Source organism: Tursiops truncatus, chromosome 1, assembly GCF_011762595.2.
Source record: "Tursiops truncatus isolate mTurTru1 chromosome 1, mTurTru1.mat.Y, whole genome shotgun sequence".
NCBI classification, from domain to species: Eukaryota; Metazoa; Chordata; class Mammalia; order Artiodactyla; family Delphinidae; genus Tursiops; species Tursiops truncatus.
In genome coordinates, this window is record NC_047034.1 from 61,966,063 (window position 1) to 61,984,412 (window position 18,350).

The 18,350-nt window shown below is 38.2% G+C and overlaps 1 protein-coding gene across 4 annotated transcripts in view; it reads right to left on the reverse strand.

Moving 5' to 3' along the window:
• MAEL (maelstrom spermatogenic transposon silencer) overlaps window positions 1–18,350 on the reverse strand; it is a 132,234-nt gene that overhangs the window by 47,401 nt on the left and 66,483 nt on the right. For 3 of the 4 annotated variants that reach the window (XM_019935481.3, XM_019935483.3, XM_073804772.1), the window contains 4 exons: window positions 18,161–18,253; window positions 16,258–16,357; window positions 15,180–15,335; window positions 13,910–13,951 (listed from right to left, as the gene is read on the reverse strand). In XM_019935481.3, the coding sequence (XP_019791040.1) occupies window positions 13,910–13,951; window positions 15,180–15,335; window positions 16,258–16,357; window positions 18,161–18,253 (391 nt within the window). The remainder of the gene's footprint in view (window positions 1–13,909; window positions 13,952–15,179; window positions 15,336–16,257; window positions 16,358–18,160; window positions 18,254–18,350) is intronic. The other variant, XM_019935482.3, reaches the window with a different exon arrangement.

Consider the following 18,350-nt stretch of genomic DNA (forward strand, 5'->3'; position numbering starts at 1 on the left):
CTATGACATAAATCACAGCAAGATCCTTTTTGCCCCACCTCCTAGAGAAATGGAAATAAAAACAAAAATCAACAAATGGGACCTAATGAATCTTCAAAGCTTTTGCATAGCAAAGGAAACCATAAACAGGACCAAAAGACAACCCTCAGAATGGGAGAAAATATTTGCAAATGAAGTAACTGACAAAGGATTAATCTCCAAAATTCACAAGCACTTCATGCACTCAATAACAAAAAACCAAACAAAAACCCAATCCAAAAATGGGCAGAAGACCGAAATAGACATTTCTCCAAAGATATACAGACTGCCAACAAACACATGAAAGAACACTCAACATCATTAATCATTAGAGAAATGCAAATCAAAACTACAATGAGATATCATCTCACACTGGTCAGAATGGCCATCATCAAAAAAATCTAGAAACAATAAATGCTGGAGAGGGTGTGGAGAAAAGGGAACACTCTTGCACTGTTGGTGGGAATGCAAAGTGATACAGCCACTATGGAGAACAGTATGGAGGTTCCTTAAAAAACTACAAATAGAATTACCATACGACCCAGAAATCCCACTACTGGGCATATACCCTGAGAAAACCATAATTCAAAAATAGTCATGTACCAAAATGTTCATTGCAGCACTATTTACAATAGCCAGGACATGGAAGCAACCTAAGTGTCCATCAACAGATGAGTGGATAAAGAAGATGTGGCACATATATACAATGGAGTATTACTCAGCCATAAAAAGAAACGAAATCGAGTTATTTGTAGTGAGGTGGATGGAACTAGAGTCTGTTATAGAGCATGAAGTAAGTCAGAAGGAGAAAAACAAATACCGTATGCTAACACATATCTATGGAATCTAAGAAAAAAAAAAGTTCATGAAGAACCTAGGGGTAAGATGGGAATAAAGACACAGACCTACTAGAGAATGGACTTGAGGATATGGGGAGGGGGAAGGGTAAGCTCTGACAAAGTGAGAGAGTGGCATGGGCATATATACACTACCAAACGTAAAACAGATAGCACGTAGGAAGCAGCCGCATAGCACAGGGAGATCAGGTCGGTGGTTTGTGACCACCTAGAGGGGTGGGAGAGGGAGGGTGGGAAGAGATATGGGAACATATGTATATGTATAACTGATTCACTTTGTTATAAAGCAGAAACTAACACACCATTGTAAAGCAATTATACTCCAATAAAGATGTTAAAAAAAAATGGATAGGTTGTTTGGCCTGAGGCAACCGAACACTGGAGCCTACCTGTGCTGTTTTGTGGGGCTAATGGCAGACTCTGGGAGGGCTCACACCAAGGAGTACTTCCCAGAACTTCTGCTGCCAGTGTCCTTGTCCCCATGGTGAGCCACAGCCACCCCCCGCCTCTGCAGGAGACCCTCCAACACTAGCAGAGATAAAGCTGTCCATGAATCATCTTTGGAGAGGATTTGCAGATGCCAGTGTCTACTGGTGCTGGTGACTACAGCAAGAAGAGTTTCAGAATCTCCCTCAGTTCCTGACTTAAAAGGGCTTAGGATCACAGAAGTTTCTCCAGAAGAGACTATTGCAATCTCCTGCCTGGAGGGTAAAAACCCAACAACCAACATTTGGAAGCTAAGTAGAGGAAGCAAACTAGAGTATGCAATGTGATAAAACTGAAAAAATTCAACAACTTGGGGTAAACAAGATTTGGTATCTGGATACAAACTCAGAGGCAGGCCTGCCAAGCTTGCAGCGTTGCTCTTGGGGTAAATGTGTTAACCATCTAAAGAGCATACACAGAGCTTTGAGACTACGGCAGTGCGAAAGTACCACTGGATAACTTCTCCATCGGTGAAGGAACCATCCAAAGCTGCTAAACAGAAAAAGAGAACTATAATTTTGGGAAGTGGTGAAAAAGTAAAAGCTACTATTAGAATTGCCGTGTGGATGAAAGGCTCTTAGTGCTGTAGCCAGGAGTCAGTGCTGTGCCTCTGAGGTGGGAGAGCCAACTTCAGGACACTGGTCAACAAGAGAGCTCCCAGCTCAACATAATATCAAATGGCGAAAATCTCCCAGAGATCTCCATCTCAATGACAGCACCCAGCTTCACTCAATGACCTGCAAGCTACAGTGCTGGACATCCTATGCCAAACAACTAGCAAGAAAGGAACACAACCCCACCCATTAGCAGAAAGGCTGCCTAAAATCATAAGTGCACAGACACCCCAAAACACACCACCAGATGTGGACCTGCCCACCAGAGACACAAGATCCAGCATCATCCACCAGAACACAGGCACTAGTCCCTTCCACCAGGAAGCCTAACAACCCACTGAACCAACCTTAGCCACTGGGGACAGACACGAAAAACAACGGGAACTACGAACCTGCAGCCTGCAAAAAGGAGACCCCAAACACACTAAGATAAACAAAATGAGAAGACAGAAAAACACACAGCAGATGAAGGAGCAAGATAAAAACCCCAGACCTAACAAATGAAGAGGAAATAGGCAGTCTACTTGAAAAAGAATTCAGAATAATGATAATAAAGATGATCCAAAATCTTGGAAATAGAATAGACAAAATGCAAGAAACATTTAACAAGGACCTAGAAGAACTAAAGATGAAACAAACAACGATGAACACCACAATAAATGAAATGAAAAATACTCTAGATGGGATCAATAGCAGAATAACTGAGGCAGAAGAACGGATAAGTGACCTGGAAGATAAAATAGTGGAAATAACTACCACAGAGCAGAATAAAGAAAAAAGAATAAAAAGAACTGAGGACAGTCTCAGAGACCTCTGGGACAACATTAAACGCACTAACATTCGAATTATAGGGGTTCCAGAAGAAGAGAAAGAGAAAGGGACTGAGAAAATATTTGAAGAGCTTATAGTTGAAAACTTCCCTAATATGGGAAAGGAAATCATTAATCAAGTCCACGAAGCACAGAGAGTCCCATACAGGATAAATCCAAGGAGAAATACGCCAAGACACATATTAATCAAACTACCAAAAATTAAATACAAAGAAAGCATATTAAAAGCAGCAAGGGAAAGATAACAAATAACACACAAGGGAATCCCCATAAGGTTAACAGCTCATCTTTCAGCAGAAACTCTGCAAGCCAGAAGGGACTGGCAGGACATATTTAAAGTGATGAAGGAGAAAAACCTGCAACCAAGATTACTCTACCCAGCAAGGATCTCATTCAGATTTGATGGAGAAATTAAAACCTTTACAAACAAGCAAAAGCTGAGAGAGTTCAGCACCACCAAACCAGCTTTACAACAAATACTAAAGGAACTTCTCTAGGCAAGAAACACAAGAGAAGGAAAAGACCTACAATAACGAACCCAAAACAATTTAGAAAATGGGAATAGGAACATACATATCGATAATTACCTTAAATGTAAATGGACTAAATGCTCCCACCAAAAGACACAGATTGGCTGAATGGATACAAAAACAAGACCCATATATATGCTGTCTACAAGAGACCCACTTCAGACCTAGAGACACATACAGACTGAAAGTAAGGGGATGGAAAAAGATATTTCATGCAAATGGAAACCAGAAGAAAGCTGGAGTAGCAATTCTCATATCAGACAAAATAGACTTTAAAATAAAGACTATTAGAAGAGACAAAGAAGGACACTACATTATGATCAAGGGATCGATCCAATAAGAAGATATAACAATTGTAAATATTTATGCATCCAACAAAGGAACACCTCAATACATAAGGCAAATACTAACAGCCATAAACGGGGAAATCGACAGTAACACATTCATAGTAGGGGACTTTAACACCCCACTTTCACCAATGGACAGATCATTCAAAATGAAAATAAATAAGAAAACACAAGCTTTAAATGATACATTAAACAAGATGGACTTAATGGATATTTATAGGACATTCTATCCAAAAACAACAGAATACACATTTTTCTCAAGTGCTCATGGGACATTCTCCAGGATAGATCATATCTTGGGTCACAAATGATGCCTTGGTAAATTTAAGAAAATTGAAACTGTATCAAGTATCTTTTCCGACCACAATGCTATGAGACTAGATATCAATTACAGGAAAAGATCTGTAAAAAATACAAACACATGGAGGCTAAACAATACACTACTTAATAACAAAGTGATCACTGAAAAAATCAAAGAGGGAATAAAGAAATACCTAGAAACAAATGACAATGGAGACATGACGACCCAAAACCTATGGGATGCAGCAAAAGCAGTTCTAAGAGGAAAGTTTATAGCAATACAAGCCCACCTTAAGAAAAAGGAAACATCTCGAATAAACTACCTAAACTTGCACCTAAAGCAATTAGAGAAAGAAGAACAAAACAACCCCAAAGTTAGCAGAAGGACAGAAATCATGAAAATCAAATCAGAAATAAATAAAAAAGAAATGAAGGAAATGATAGCAAAGATCAAGAAAACTAAAAGCTGGCTCTTTGAGAAGATAAACAAAATAGATAAACCATTAGCCAGACTCATCAAGAAGAAAAGGGAGAAGACTCAAATCAATAGAATTAGAAATGAAAAAGGAGAAGTAACAACTGACACTGCAGAAATACAAAAGATCATGAGAGATTACTACAAGCAAGTCTATGCCAATAAAATGGACAACCTGGAAGAAATGGATAAATTCTTAGAAATGCACAACTTGCCAAGACTGAATCAGGAAGAAACAGAAAATATGAACAGACCAATTACAAGCACTGAAATTGAAACTGTCATTAAAAATCTTCCAACAAACAAAAGCCCAGGACCAGATGGCTTCACAGGTGAATTCTATTAAACATTTAGAGAAGAGCTAACATCTATCCTGCTCAAACTCTTCCAAAATATAGCAGAGGGAGGAACACTCCCAAACTCATTCTACCAGGCCACCATCACCTTGATACCAAAACCAGACAAGGATGTCACAAAGAAAGAAAACTACAAGCCAATATCACTAATGAACATAGATGCAAAAATCCTCAACAAAATACTAGCAAACAGAATCCAACAGCACATTCAAAGGATCATACACCATGATCAAGTGGGGTTTATCCAGGAATGCCAAGAATTCTTCAATATATGCAAAACAATTAATGTGATAAACCATATTAACAAATTGAAGGAGAAAAACCATATGATCATCTCAATAGATGCAGAGAAAGCTTTTGACAAAATTCAACACCCACTTATGATAAAAACCCTGCAGAAAGTAGGCATAGAGGGAACTGTCCTCAACATTCTAAAGGCCATATATGACAAATCCACAGCCAACATCGTCCTCAATGGTGAAAAACTGAAAGCATTTCCAGTATGATCAGGAACAAGACAAGGTTGCCCACTCTCACCACTCTTATTCAACATAGTTTCGGAAGTTTTAGCCACAGCAATCAGAGAAGAAAAGGAAATAAAAGGAATCCAAATCGGAAAAGAAGAAAGTGAAGCTGTCACTGTTTGCAGATGACATGATACTATACATAGAGAATCCTAAAGATGCTACCAGAAAACTACTAGAGCTAATCAATGAATCTGGTAAAGTAGCAGGATACAAAATTAATGCACAGAAATCTCTGGCATTCCCAGACACTAATGATGAAAAATCTGAACGTGAAATCAAGAAAACACTCCCATTTACCACTGCAACAAAAAGAATAAAGTATCTAGGAATAAACCTACCTAAGGAGACAAAATGCCTGTATGCAGAAAATTATAAGACACTGATGAAAGAAATTAAAGATGATACAAATAGATGGACAGATATACCACGTTCTTGTATTGGAACAATCAACATTGTCAAAATGACTCTAGTACCCAAAGCAATCTACAGAGTCAATGCAATCTCTATCAAACTACCACTAGCATTTTTCACAGAACTAGAACAAAAAATTTCACAATTTGTATGGCAACACAAAAGACCCTGAATAGCCAAAGCAATCTTGAGAACGAAAAACGGAGCTGGAGGAATCAGGCTCCCTGACTTCAGACTATACTACAAAGCTACAGTAATCAAGAGAGTATGCTACTGACACAAAAATAGAAACATAGATCAATGGAACAGGATAGAAAGCCGCCCAGAGATATACCCACCCACATATGGTCACCTTATCTTTGATAAAGGAGGCAGGAATGTACAGTGAAGAAAGGACAGCCTCCTCAATAAGTGGTGCTGGGAAAACTGGACAGGTACGTGTAAAAGTTTGAGATTAGATCACTCCCTAACACCATACACAAAAATAAGCTCACAATGGATTCAAGACCTAGATGTAAGGCCAGAAACTATCAAACTCTTAGAGGAAAACATAGGCAGAACACTCTATGACATGAACCACAGCAAGATCCTTTTTGCCCCACCTCCTAGAGAAATGGAAATAAAAACAAAAATAAACAAATGGGACCCAATGAAACTTCAAAGCTTTTGCACAGCAAAGGAAACCATCAACAAGACCAAAAGACAACCCTCAGAGTGGGAGAAAATATTTGCAAATGAAGCAACTGACAAAGGATTAATTTCCAAAATTTACAAGCAGCTCATGCAGCTCAATAATAAAACACAACCCAATCCAAAAATGGGCAAAAGACCTAAACAGACATTTCTCCAAATAAGATATACAGACTGCTAACAAACACATGAAAGAATGCTCAACATCATTAATCATTAGAGAAATGCAAATCAAAACTACAATGAGATATCATCTCACACCAGTCAGAATGGCCATCATCAAAAAACCTAGAAACAAATCCTGGAGAGGATGTGGAGAAAAGGGAACACTCTTGCAATGCTGGTGGGAATGTGAATTGGTACAGCCACTACAGAGAACAGTATGGAGGTTCCATAAAAAAATACAAAAAGAACTACCATATGACCCCGTAATCCCACTACTGGGCATATACCCTGAGAAAACCATAATTCAAAAAGAGTCACGTACCACAATGTTCATTGCAGCTCTATTTACAATAGCCCGGAGATGGAAACAACCTAAGTGCCCATCATCGGATGAATGGATAAAGAAGATGTGGCACATATATACAATGGAATAATACTCAGCCATAAAAAGAAACGAAATTGAGCTATTTGTAATGAGGTGGATAGACCTAGAGTCTGTCATACAGAGTGAAGTAAGTCAGAAAGAAAAAGACAAATACCGTATGCTAACACATATATATGGAATTTAAGAAAAAAATGTCATGAAGAACCTAGAACCTAGGGGTAAAGCAGGAATAAAGACGCAGACCTCTTAGAGAACGGACTTGAGGTTATGGGGAGGGGGAAGGGTGAGCTGTGACAGGGCGAGAGAGAGTCATGGGCATATACATAGTAACAAACGCAGTAAGGTAGATAGCTAGTGGGAAGCAGCCGCATGGCACAGGGATATTGGCTCGGTGCTTTGTGACAGCCTGGAGGGGTGGGATGGGGAGGGTGGGAGGGAGGGAGACGCAACAGGGAAGACATATGGGAACATATGTTTATGTATGACTGATTCACTTTGTTATAAAGCAGAAACTAACACACCATTGTAAAGCAATTATACCTCAATAAAGATGTTAAAAAAAAAAAAAAAAAAAAAAGAATTCTGCAACCCTGAAGAGGGCCCTCACCCAACCATGCTGGCACCTTGATCTTGGACTTCCCACCTCCAGAACTGTGAGAAATAAATTTCGGTTGTTTATAAGCAAAAAAAAAAAAAAAAAAAAAAAAGAAACGAAATTGAACTATTTGTAATGAGGTGGATAGACCTAGAGTCTGTCCTACAGAGTGAAGTAAGTCAGAAAGAGAAAGACAAATACCATATGCTAACACATATATATGGATTTTAAGAAAAAAAATGTCATGAAGAACCTAGGAGTAAGACAGGAGTAAAGACACAGACCTACTAGAGAACAGACTTGAGGATATGGGGAGGGGGAAGAGTGAGCTGGGACAAAGCGAGAGAGAGGCATGGACATATATACACTACCAAACGTAAGGTAGATAGCTAGTGGGAAGCAGCCGCATAGCACAGGGAGATCAGCTCGGTGTTTTGTGACAGCCTGGAGGGGTGGGATAGGGAGGGTGGGAGGGAGGGAGATGTAAGAGGGAAGAGATATGGGAACATATGTATATGTATAACTGATTCACTTTGTTATAAAGCAGAAAATAACACACCATTGTAAAGCAATTATACCCCAATAAAGATGTTAAAAAAAAATGGATAGAAGGCCTAAAGATGTATTTCTCCAAAGAAGACATACAGATGGCCAAAAAGCACGTGTAAAGATGCTAACATCACTAATTATGAGAGAAATGTAAACCAAAACTACAGTGAGTTATTACCTCACACTCGTCAGAATGGCTATCATCAAAAAGTTTACAAACAATAAATGCTGGAGAGGTTGCGGAGAAAAGGGAATCCTCCTACACTCTTGCTGGGAATGTAAACTGGTACAACCATTATGGAGAAGAGTATGGAGGTTTCTTAAAAAACTAAAAATAGAGCTGCCATATGATCTAGCAATTGCACTCCTGGGCATATATCCAGAGAAAACCATATTTCAAAAAGATACATGCACCCCAGTGTTCACTGCAGCACTATTTCAAATAGCCAAGACAAGGAAGCAACCTAAATATCCATCAAAAGAGCAATGGATAAAGATGTGGTACACATATACAATGGAGATACTCAGCCATAAGAAAGAATATAATGCCATTTGCAGCAACATGGATGGACCCAGAGAATATTATATTCAGTGAAGTAAGCCAAAGACAAATATCATATGATATTCCTTATATGTTGAATCTAAAAAAGAAAAATGATACAAATGAACTTACTTAAAAAAGATTCATAGACTCAGAAAACAAATTTATGGTTACCAAAGGGGAAAGGTGGAGGGGGGAGGGATAAATTAGGAGTTTGGGATTAACATATACACGCTACTATACATAAAATTGATAATTAACAAGGATCTACTCTATAGCACAGGGAACTCTACTCAATACTCTGTAATAACCTATATGGGAAAAGAATCTGAAGAAGAATAGACATATGTATAACTAAATCAGTTTTCTGTATACCTGAAACTAACACAATGTTGTAAATCAACTATATTCCAATATAAAATAAAAATTAAAGAAGCAGCTGTGGTATATATATATGCATAGGACTACTACTCAGCCACAGAAAAGAACACAATTCTGCCATGTGCAGCAACGTGGATGGACTTGGAGGGCACTATGCTAAGTGAAGAAGCCAGACAGAGAGAGATCAATACTGCATGACATCGCTTATATGTGGATCTAAAAAAACAAACTAGCGAATATAGCATAAAAGAAGCAAACTCACACATATAAAGAACTAACCAGTGACTACCAGTGGGAGAGGTGCAATATAGGAGTGGGGGAGTGGGAGTTACAAAGTACTGGCTGTAAGACAGGATCAAGAATGTATTGTACAACATGGAGAATATAGCCAATATTCTGTAGTATCTGTAAGTGGAAAGTAATCTTTCAAACTGCATAACATTTAAAAATTTAAAAATATAAAAATACATAAACACTCCCTTAAAAAAACCCAAATCCTGAGATTAGAATCCTGTGGTTCCAAATCCTGAGATTCTAAATCTCAACAAGCTTTTTGTGAAGCATGATAAACTGATTCTGAATTGTATGTGGAAAAGCAAAAAGTCAAGAATAACCACAATATTCCAAAAGAACAAAGTCAAGTAAATACGATCAAAATATCATGTTTAACATATGACATGGGCACCAAAAAACAAGCAGGTCTATAGAACAGAAGATATCAGAAAAACTCATGCATAAAATGAAACGTGATATGATACAGGTGGCACTACATATGGGGAAAAATTGATTATTCAATAAAATACACTGAGACAACTGATTATCCACATGTGAAAAAAATGGAACTGAATCTTTTCCTCACATCATACATAAGTCAATTCCAGGTGGAATAAGAACTTGGAACTATAGAAGAGAATAAATATATCTTCATGGCCTTCAAGTAGAAGGGAAATCTTAAATAAGACCAAAAAACCCCACAACCATGATGGAAAAGATACATTTACTGAACTAAAAATAAAAACTTCTGTTCATTAAAATACACCATAAAGAGAGTAAAAAAATGCAAGGCACAAACTGCAAACAGGTATCTGCACACAATTAAAACAATAAAAACATATTATAAACTTCCATAAACCAAAAAAAGATGAAAAACAATCCAATGGGGAAAAGACATTGTTGAGTTAACAAAAATACAAGAAATATACACAATATGTTAAATCAAAGTTCAAGCAGAATTAAATACACCATTTAAATATGTATTTATCATAAAATTATTCATAAAACAAAGGAACTAACACAAAATTCAGAACAGTGGTTCTCTTAAGAGGGAGAATGAAATCAGGGAAAAATATAGGGGTCTTCAATGATAACAGCAATGTGCTATTTCTTCAGCTGATTGATAGCAGGTGCACTGCTGATCATTAATATTCTTTCCACCTTAAGTGAATGTTATGATGTTTTTGTGTATGAAGCTTCATTTTAAAAGCTGACAGACCTTTTGTACAGGAAGCTAAAAGCAGTTTCTAAGGCTTTGCTCCTTTTAAAGCAGAGCTTCTCTCTCAAAAATCATTAATTAGTGAAATAGACAGAAGCAGAGCTGCTCTGGGGAAGTGTGGGAGAATGAGATGGGCCCAAACCTCCTACCTCCTCCCCACTCCAACACACACATACAGAACCTGCACTCCCCTTCAGAGGAACATACGGGTTGGGGGGGGGGAAATCTATCAAAATCTCTTCCAATCTTGAAATTCTTCAATATTATGTGCTAAACCATAATGCCCACGAAGCCTTCGCTTGATTTCACTTGTAACTACTTCTTAAAAGGCCAGATAGCACAGGAGCATTTGAAACATCTACATGCACATTCCTTAACTTCTAATCAAATTGTAACCACATCAAATTTTAATTGCTTCAGTGTGTTACTGTATGAAACACGGTCTTTTCCTAAATATCAGCTTGATTACACTAGCCTGGGCATTTTTAGTTATTATGTCGACATAGCTGTCACTCTAATACACTCATTTGTCTTATTTAACTGGCACATTTCTCAGGGTTATCAAATTGGCAATTTAAGACACGCTTAAATTGGTGAGCTCCAAGGATCTTAGGTTTCCTGAATGAAAAACATTGTGCTCAGTTTTAATTAGTCTGAAAAAAAACTCAAGAAAACATTCCTAGAGTCCTTAATAGGTTTGTTTCTAAGAACCACACTTTCTCTACGAATTGTGAAATTTTTTGTTCTACTTGTGTGAAAAATGCCATTGGTAGTTTGATAGGGATTGCACTGGATCTGTAGATTGCTTTGGGTAGTATAGCCATTTTCACAACGTTGATTCTTCCAATCCAAGAACATGGTATATCTCTCCATCTGTTTGTATCATCCTTAATTTCTTTCATCAGTGTCTTACAGTTTTCTATAAGACCTTTCTATACAGGTCTTTTGTCTTCTTAGGTAGGTTTATTCCTAGGTATTTTATTCTTTTTGTTCCAATGGTAAATGGGAGGATTGTCAACATCACTAACCATTAGAGAAATGCAAATCAAAACTACAATGAGGTATCACCTCACACCAGTCCGAATGGCCATCATCAAAAAATCTACAAACAGTAAATGCTGGAGAGGGTGTGGAGAAAAGGGAACCCTCTTGCACTGCTGGTGGGAATGTAAATTGATACAGCCACTGTGGAGAACAGTATGGAGGTTCCTTAAAAAAACTAAAAATGGAACTACCATACGACCCAGCAATGCCACTACTGGGCATATACCCTTAGAAAACCATAATTCAAAAAGAGTCATGTACCACAATGTTCACTGGAGCTCTATTTACAATATCCAGGACATGGAAGCAACCTAAGTGTCCTTCAACAGATGAATGGATAAAGAAGATGTGGCACATATATACAATGGAATATTACTCAGCCATAAAAAGAAATGAAATTATTTGTAGTGAGGTGGATGGACCTAGAGTCATACAGAGTGAAGTAAGTCAGAAACAGAAAAACAAATACCATGTGCTAACACATATATATGGAATCTAAAAAAAAAAAAACGGTTCTGAAGGACCTAGCAGGACAGGAATAAAGATGCAGATGTAGAGAATGGACTTGAGGACACGGGGAGGGGGAAGGGTAAGCTGGGATGAAGTGAGACAGTGGCATGGACATATATACACTACCAAATGTAAAACAGATAGCTAGTGGGAAGCAGCCAGATAGCACAGGGAGATCAGCTCAGTGCTTTGTGACCACCTAGAGGGGTGGGATAGGGAGGGAGAGAGGGAGACACAAGAGGGAGGAGATATGGGGATATATGTATATGTATAGCTGATTCACTTTATTATAAAGCAGAAACTAACACACCATTGTAAAGCAATTATACCCCAATAAAAATGTTAGAAAAAAAAGAACCACACTTTCTGTTAATCAGTTAATTTGGAAAGACTGTAAAAATAAGCCTTTAAAAATAATTTTTTTTTAAAATTTAATCAGAAACAAAATAAAGAGTAAAGGGACATTCTCACAAATGAGTATCTGGCACATAGGGATTCCAATGCACTCATCAGATGAGCAAACCAGAAAAAGAACTTAAGTAAAAATGTGAAATTAATTCACCAGCTAAGTTTCTATTTTTGGTTTTACCACTACCTATTTTGTCAAATAACCTCAGACAATGTAACACTTGAGATTAGCTAGGTTCACACCTCAAAGTTACAACAGAATTTTTATTCTATAATTTTTTTCATTCAAAGCTACAAACTTACTTAAAAAAACTGCCTTAAACTCCTTGTTCCAAGGCCTACAGCCCTGATCCCAGGCAAACAAAAAAAGGACTAGGACATATTTTTCACTAAGACTGGAAAAAACTCAAAGGACATAACCAAAAATGAGCCTAAAATATTCTCTTCACTTATAAAGAACAATATTATAAGTATTACAAAACAGCTGCTTGTTATGGCAGATTTGAAAAACTTATTTCTAATTTCAAACACTTCTACTGGCTAATTGCCTACATTTTTAAGAAAAAAACTGACATTTTGAATAAAACTTAAAAAGCAAACCTATTATCATGATTTTCATTTGAATCAAATAAGAAACTGGTTAAAATCTAGTTTCTAGAAAAGAGTACAAGAGCTTAGATATACAGTCACATCCTTTGGTTGCAAAATACTAAAATAGAAACCCATTTTCCTCATCTGAAAAATTAATTCATAGCTGTTTTGCTGTATAACATTCTGTTATTTTTGAAGTATCAACTTTTTTTTTTTTTTTTTTTTTTGGCGGTACTCGGGCCTCTCACTGTTGTGGCCTCTCCCGTTGCGGAGCACAGGCTCCGGACGCGCAGGCTCAGCGGCCACGGCTCACAGGCCCAGCCGCTCCGCGGCATGTGGGATCCTCCCGGACCGGGGCACGAACCCGTGTCCCCTGCATCGGCAGGCAGACTCTCAACCACTGCGCCACCAGGGAGGCCCAGTATCAACTTTTTATCCCTTAATTTTGAATGGATATTCCTGTGAATGGCCCTAAATCTAGGTAACCTGATACCTGTTAAAAGACCTACCTATGCACCTGGTGGGTAAAAGCCGCTGATCTTCAAGCCAAACGATATAAGCAGAAAAAAAGAAGAAAATAAAAACACAATCTCCATAAAGGGAAAAGGATATTCTCCTTTCATTCTATATAATTTTAAAGTTTTTGAGGATTACATACACCATCTACCACTTCTATGAAGATTCTCCAACAATAATTGAGGTTATTCTTCCCCCCAATCAATGTTTTATGTGTCTGTTTAAAGCAGCATCTTAACCAGGTACACACGTATTCAATGCCTATATTCTACCCCATTACTTTATACTTACTTGCAGCCTGACAATGAAACCGAAATCCTCGTGGAATTTCACCTGTAATACAAAATATTTTATTGAGAGAAGCAGAAATCTGGAAGCTCTCCGGTTGTGCTACAGTAATATTCCACAGGATAACGAAATCATAACATAGGTACTTGTTACTGCTATGTGAAATTACAGAAGATTAAACCCTCCTAGGGGACTTTTTTCCTAACCGAAGCTATTATGACTATCAAAGAATCTTGGTATATTGTCTAAGCTACTTTAAAAAGCAAGTTATTCCTCACAGAGAAAGAAATACTAGGTAAAGAAAATTTGTGCTAAAGGAATCTTAGCCAGGGGTCCACGAAGAGGCCACAGGGATTCATGAGGCCCTTGATATAGCAAGGTATTTACGTATTTCTTGGAGGAAAAAAGTCTCCAAATTCTATTTTTTAATGTTTTACACCCGTACAGAAAAAAGTAGTTTTTTGACGTGTCCTAAGCAGCAACTCTCCTAAGTGTTAAGTAGGAAAATTTTTCTTGTTATCTCAAAACAAGGAAAAGTACTGGACTGTCCTAATGAATTTTAAAGCAATTGATAAAACTGAAGATGAAATTCTTCTTTTCCCAACCTCTTCTCCTTTACTCTTCCCCCTACACATCCCTCCCACTTACCTTTAAAGGTATAGTACTCCCTTAACTACTCTTTACCAACTTGGGAATTGAATCAAATCCTATGTCTTCATTACTAATTGCTTTTGATGGGGTGGAGTAGTAGGAAGAAAAAATAATGAGAATACCCGAGAGCCTATTAAATACTACGCTATTTCCATACCTTCTCATGTATTCCTTAGAACAGGCCTCCAATAGGCATTATCCCCAATTTATAGAGCTAATAGGTTCAGAAAGGATAAGTACTTTGCTCAAGGTTATAAGGCAATAGCAAGTTAAAAACTAGTGACTGTGGAGGTGAAGGATGGGGTAAAGAAAAGAGCAAAGGTATAAGAAGCTTTCAGGAAATTCTAAGCTGTAAGACTGCAAATAAGCAAATAGCAGTCTACACATTTTTCAAGCATTCTATCCACCCAACTCTAATGCTTACTTGAGGTTAAAAGACTAAACCAAAAACTCTGTGTCAACACTTAGTTCTAAAGTTTTTCATCCAATTATTATGAAGTCCTGTGTTACATTTTAAGAACTTACCTACACAACTGCTTTTAATAAAAATACTATTATCAAATAAGGTCAATATAAAAGACAACTTTTAAAGATCTAGCATCTACTCTAACTGGCCACTTACCAGGATTTATAAAGCTGTGGAAATCTGCCATAATACCTTCTTGGAGAGAATATTTAACACAGCCTATTTCACAAGGGAGGAAGCGCTGTTCACAGTGAGGAGGTAGCTCGCCATGGCTAAAAATGTTCAAAAAATAAAAAATGCCTCCAAGGACAGCTTAAAAAAAATAAAAAAGACAACACGAAAAGATGAGCATTTCGCATTTACCCCTTTGACAAAACCAAAAGTTTTAGAACCTTTCTCCTTGTGTTCCTATATCCCTAAATGAGCTGGAAAAGACAAAATAAACCAGCTATACCAGGTAAATTAATCAATTTTTATAATTACACTTATCAAGGATTAAAGTAGTAACCACTCTTTGCATGAAGTAACAAAATTATTCAAACTTGCAGCCAGCTCTACGTAATTTAGCTGTACATAAGCCCTGAATCTCAGGAATGACTTAAGAAAAGCTGTGACCCATACTCAAGAAATATAAGGGCTAGGTAAATAAAACTAAGTACAATCTGTAGAAAAACTGATATAAACTATGGACAATTTAGTTCACTCTTTACTTTTTACCAATATACACAAGACCACTTACAGATTCTCTAAAGAAAGAAAGAAATGTGAGAATGTAAGGAGGTATTATTTACCAGGATTGGCCACACTTAAGACTGCTGAAGATTAAATTTTTAACAAAGAACATATTTAATAAAAAACAGCCAGAAGGAATAGGAAGGACTCTGATTAGCTATGTTTTTATCTAGGCTAGCTCAATTTATCTTTACTTTTATAACAAGTGTATGTAAGTGTCTAGCTATAAACACTTAAATCCAAAAGTATGTTTAATAACATATGAAGTGGTAGAAAACGAGACCAGATTTTTGCAAAAAAAAAAAAAAAAACTCCAGTGTTACTTCAACGAAAGCACATTACCCGATCTTTTACAACTTTAGTGCCATCGTGTTCAAACACCTGTAGTCAATTACTTTGAAAGGCAGAATCAAAATGAACAGAACACACGTTTACTGATCAATATATCATAGTATTTTAAGCACCCAAATTTATCTAAGCAAACATTTTAGGATTACTCTACCTTGATCACTTTTTAGAGACAAGCCTGACATATCCAGGGGTGAAACATTCTGCTTTGGTACAAGCATGCCTGGCCTCCTCAGTGGGGTGGAAACAGGTTTCTAAAGAAAAAGGTAATCATTGACCACATACTTAAACTCCCGCTGGGCACTTTATACCATATATTTAAATTTAGCAAAATAACTGCAAAACAACCCACAGATTACTTTGGTAACCTCTCCACGCCAATAAACCCAATGAGTATATAAATAAATAATCGTCAACAAAACCAACACCCAAAGGCAGACAATGGCAAAAATCTATAAATATTTTGTATCAAAAGGCTGAGTGGTAAATAACCACTCCAATTACTGCTGAAAGCCATTTGCCCACTACTGATAATCTAAACTAATCCTACTGGGTCACACAATACATGCCTGTCCAGTGGCCAAAAAAATATCATTTCCCAGGACTTCCCTGGTGGCGCAGTGGTTAAGAAACCACCTGCCAATGCAGGGGGACACGGGTTCGAGCCCTAGTCCGGGAAGACCCCACATGCCGCGGAGCCACTAAGCCCGTGCGTCACAACTAGAGCCCACGAGCCACAACTACTGCAGCCCGCGTGCCTAGAGCCCGTGCTCCGAAACAAGAGAAGCCACCGCAATGGGAAGCCTGCGCACCACAACAAAGAGTAGGCCCCGCTCACTGCAACTAGAGAAAGCCCGCGCACAGCAACAAAGACCCAATGCAGCCCAAAAATAAATAATTAAAAAAAAAAAAAACATTTCCCAAAGTACTCTAATATTATTTGTTCTTCACTCAAAGTAAAAACCAGATTGTGCTGACTCCAAGTCTCAATGACGTAAACATACAACATGGCTTTCATTTTGAGGGGAGATGTCTTAAGACACTGTAGTGAGAAGAAAAAAAAAAATTATGGTTTACAAGTACAAATTCAACTGATTAGAGCGTCTACTCAAACATAAAGCCATAAAATAAAAATCTCTCAAACCTAAAACAAGCAAAACTCTCGAATTTCAATCCAATATTAACAGTTTATAATAAGAATAGAATTTTTGCTATGTAAGAATGGGAAGAACACAGAGGGAGGGGGGAAATTCCACAATTACCTTGCCTTTTCTTGATATGAATCAGCACCAAATTTTATTTAGTGCTTTAACATCCTGCTACACACAAATTAACCCAAATAAACTTTATACAACTCTTACCTGTAAGACACAAACGTTCACAAACATCCATAAATCTTGTTATTTCCATACTTTAAGCACAGGAACTGGCCTTGTTCCAGGTGTCATTCAAAAAGAGAGAGGGGGGTCTTCCCTGGTGGCGCAGTGGTTGAGAGTCCACCTGCCGATGCAGGGGACACGGGTTCGTGCCCCGGTCCGGGAAGATTCCCACAGGCCGCGGAGCGGCTGGGCCCGTGAGCCATGGCCGCTGAGCCTGCGAGTCCGGAGCCTGTGCTCCGCAACGGGAGAGGCCACAGCGGTGAGAGGCCCGCATACCGCAAAGAAAGAAAAAAAAAAGGAGAGAGGGGACCAAACTACTTTCAAACATTTGAAAAAGGGTTCTTAAATCATAACGGAGTTGAAAGAGACCCTTAGAGGTCACCTAGTACAAACCCTAAATATCAACGCTCCCTTTGCTAATCACGGTCTACTGGGTGCAGGTTTTCTAATGGGATTTTCCCTGGCCTTCACCATCAAATGATACCCAGGTGTGCCCTAGTACCGGAGCCTGCCATTTTTTTTTAGCAGGCATTCTCTTACATGAGGAAAAAAATGAAAAACTCTTCTTTGCATTCACCCAAATCACCCAGTCATCTACCATTGACATTCACTCATCCAGCATTTACCGAGCATGCCTACGTGCAAGGCAGGTGACTGCTCTTCTCTGGCTAACTTTACCTGCTTCTCCGAAGGCCCAGAGTTCTTCCCCTGGGCAGCCCTCCACTCTCGAGCCATTTCTGCATATTTCTTCTTTTCCTCCTCCCTCAGGAGCTTGAGGAGATAGAAGGGGGAGACAAGCAGCAGCAGTGAGGGCCTACTGCCCAGGGCCCAGCCTGTATGCCTGCACATTACAGGGAGGCGGAAGCGG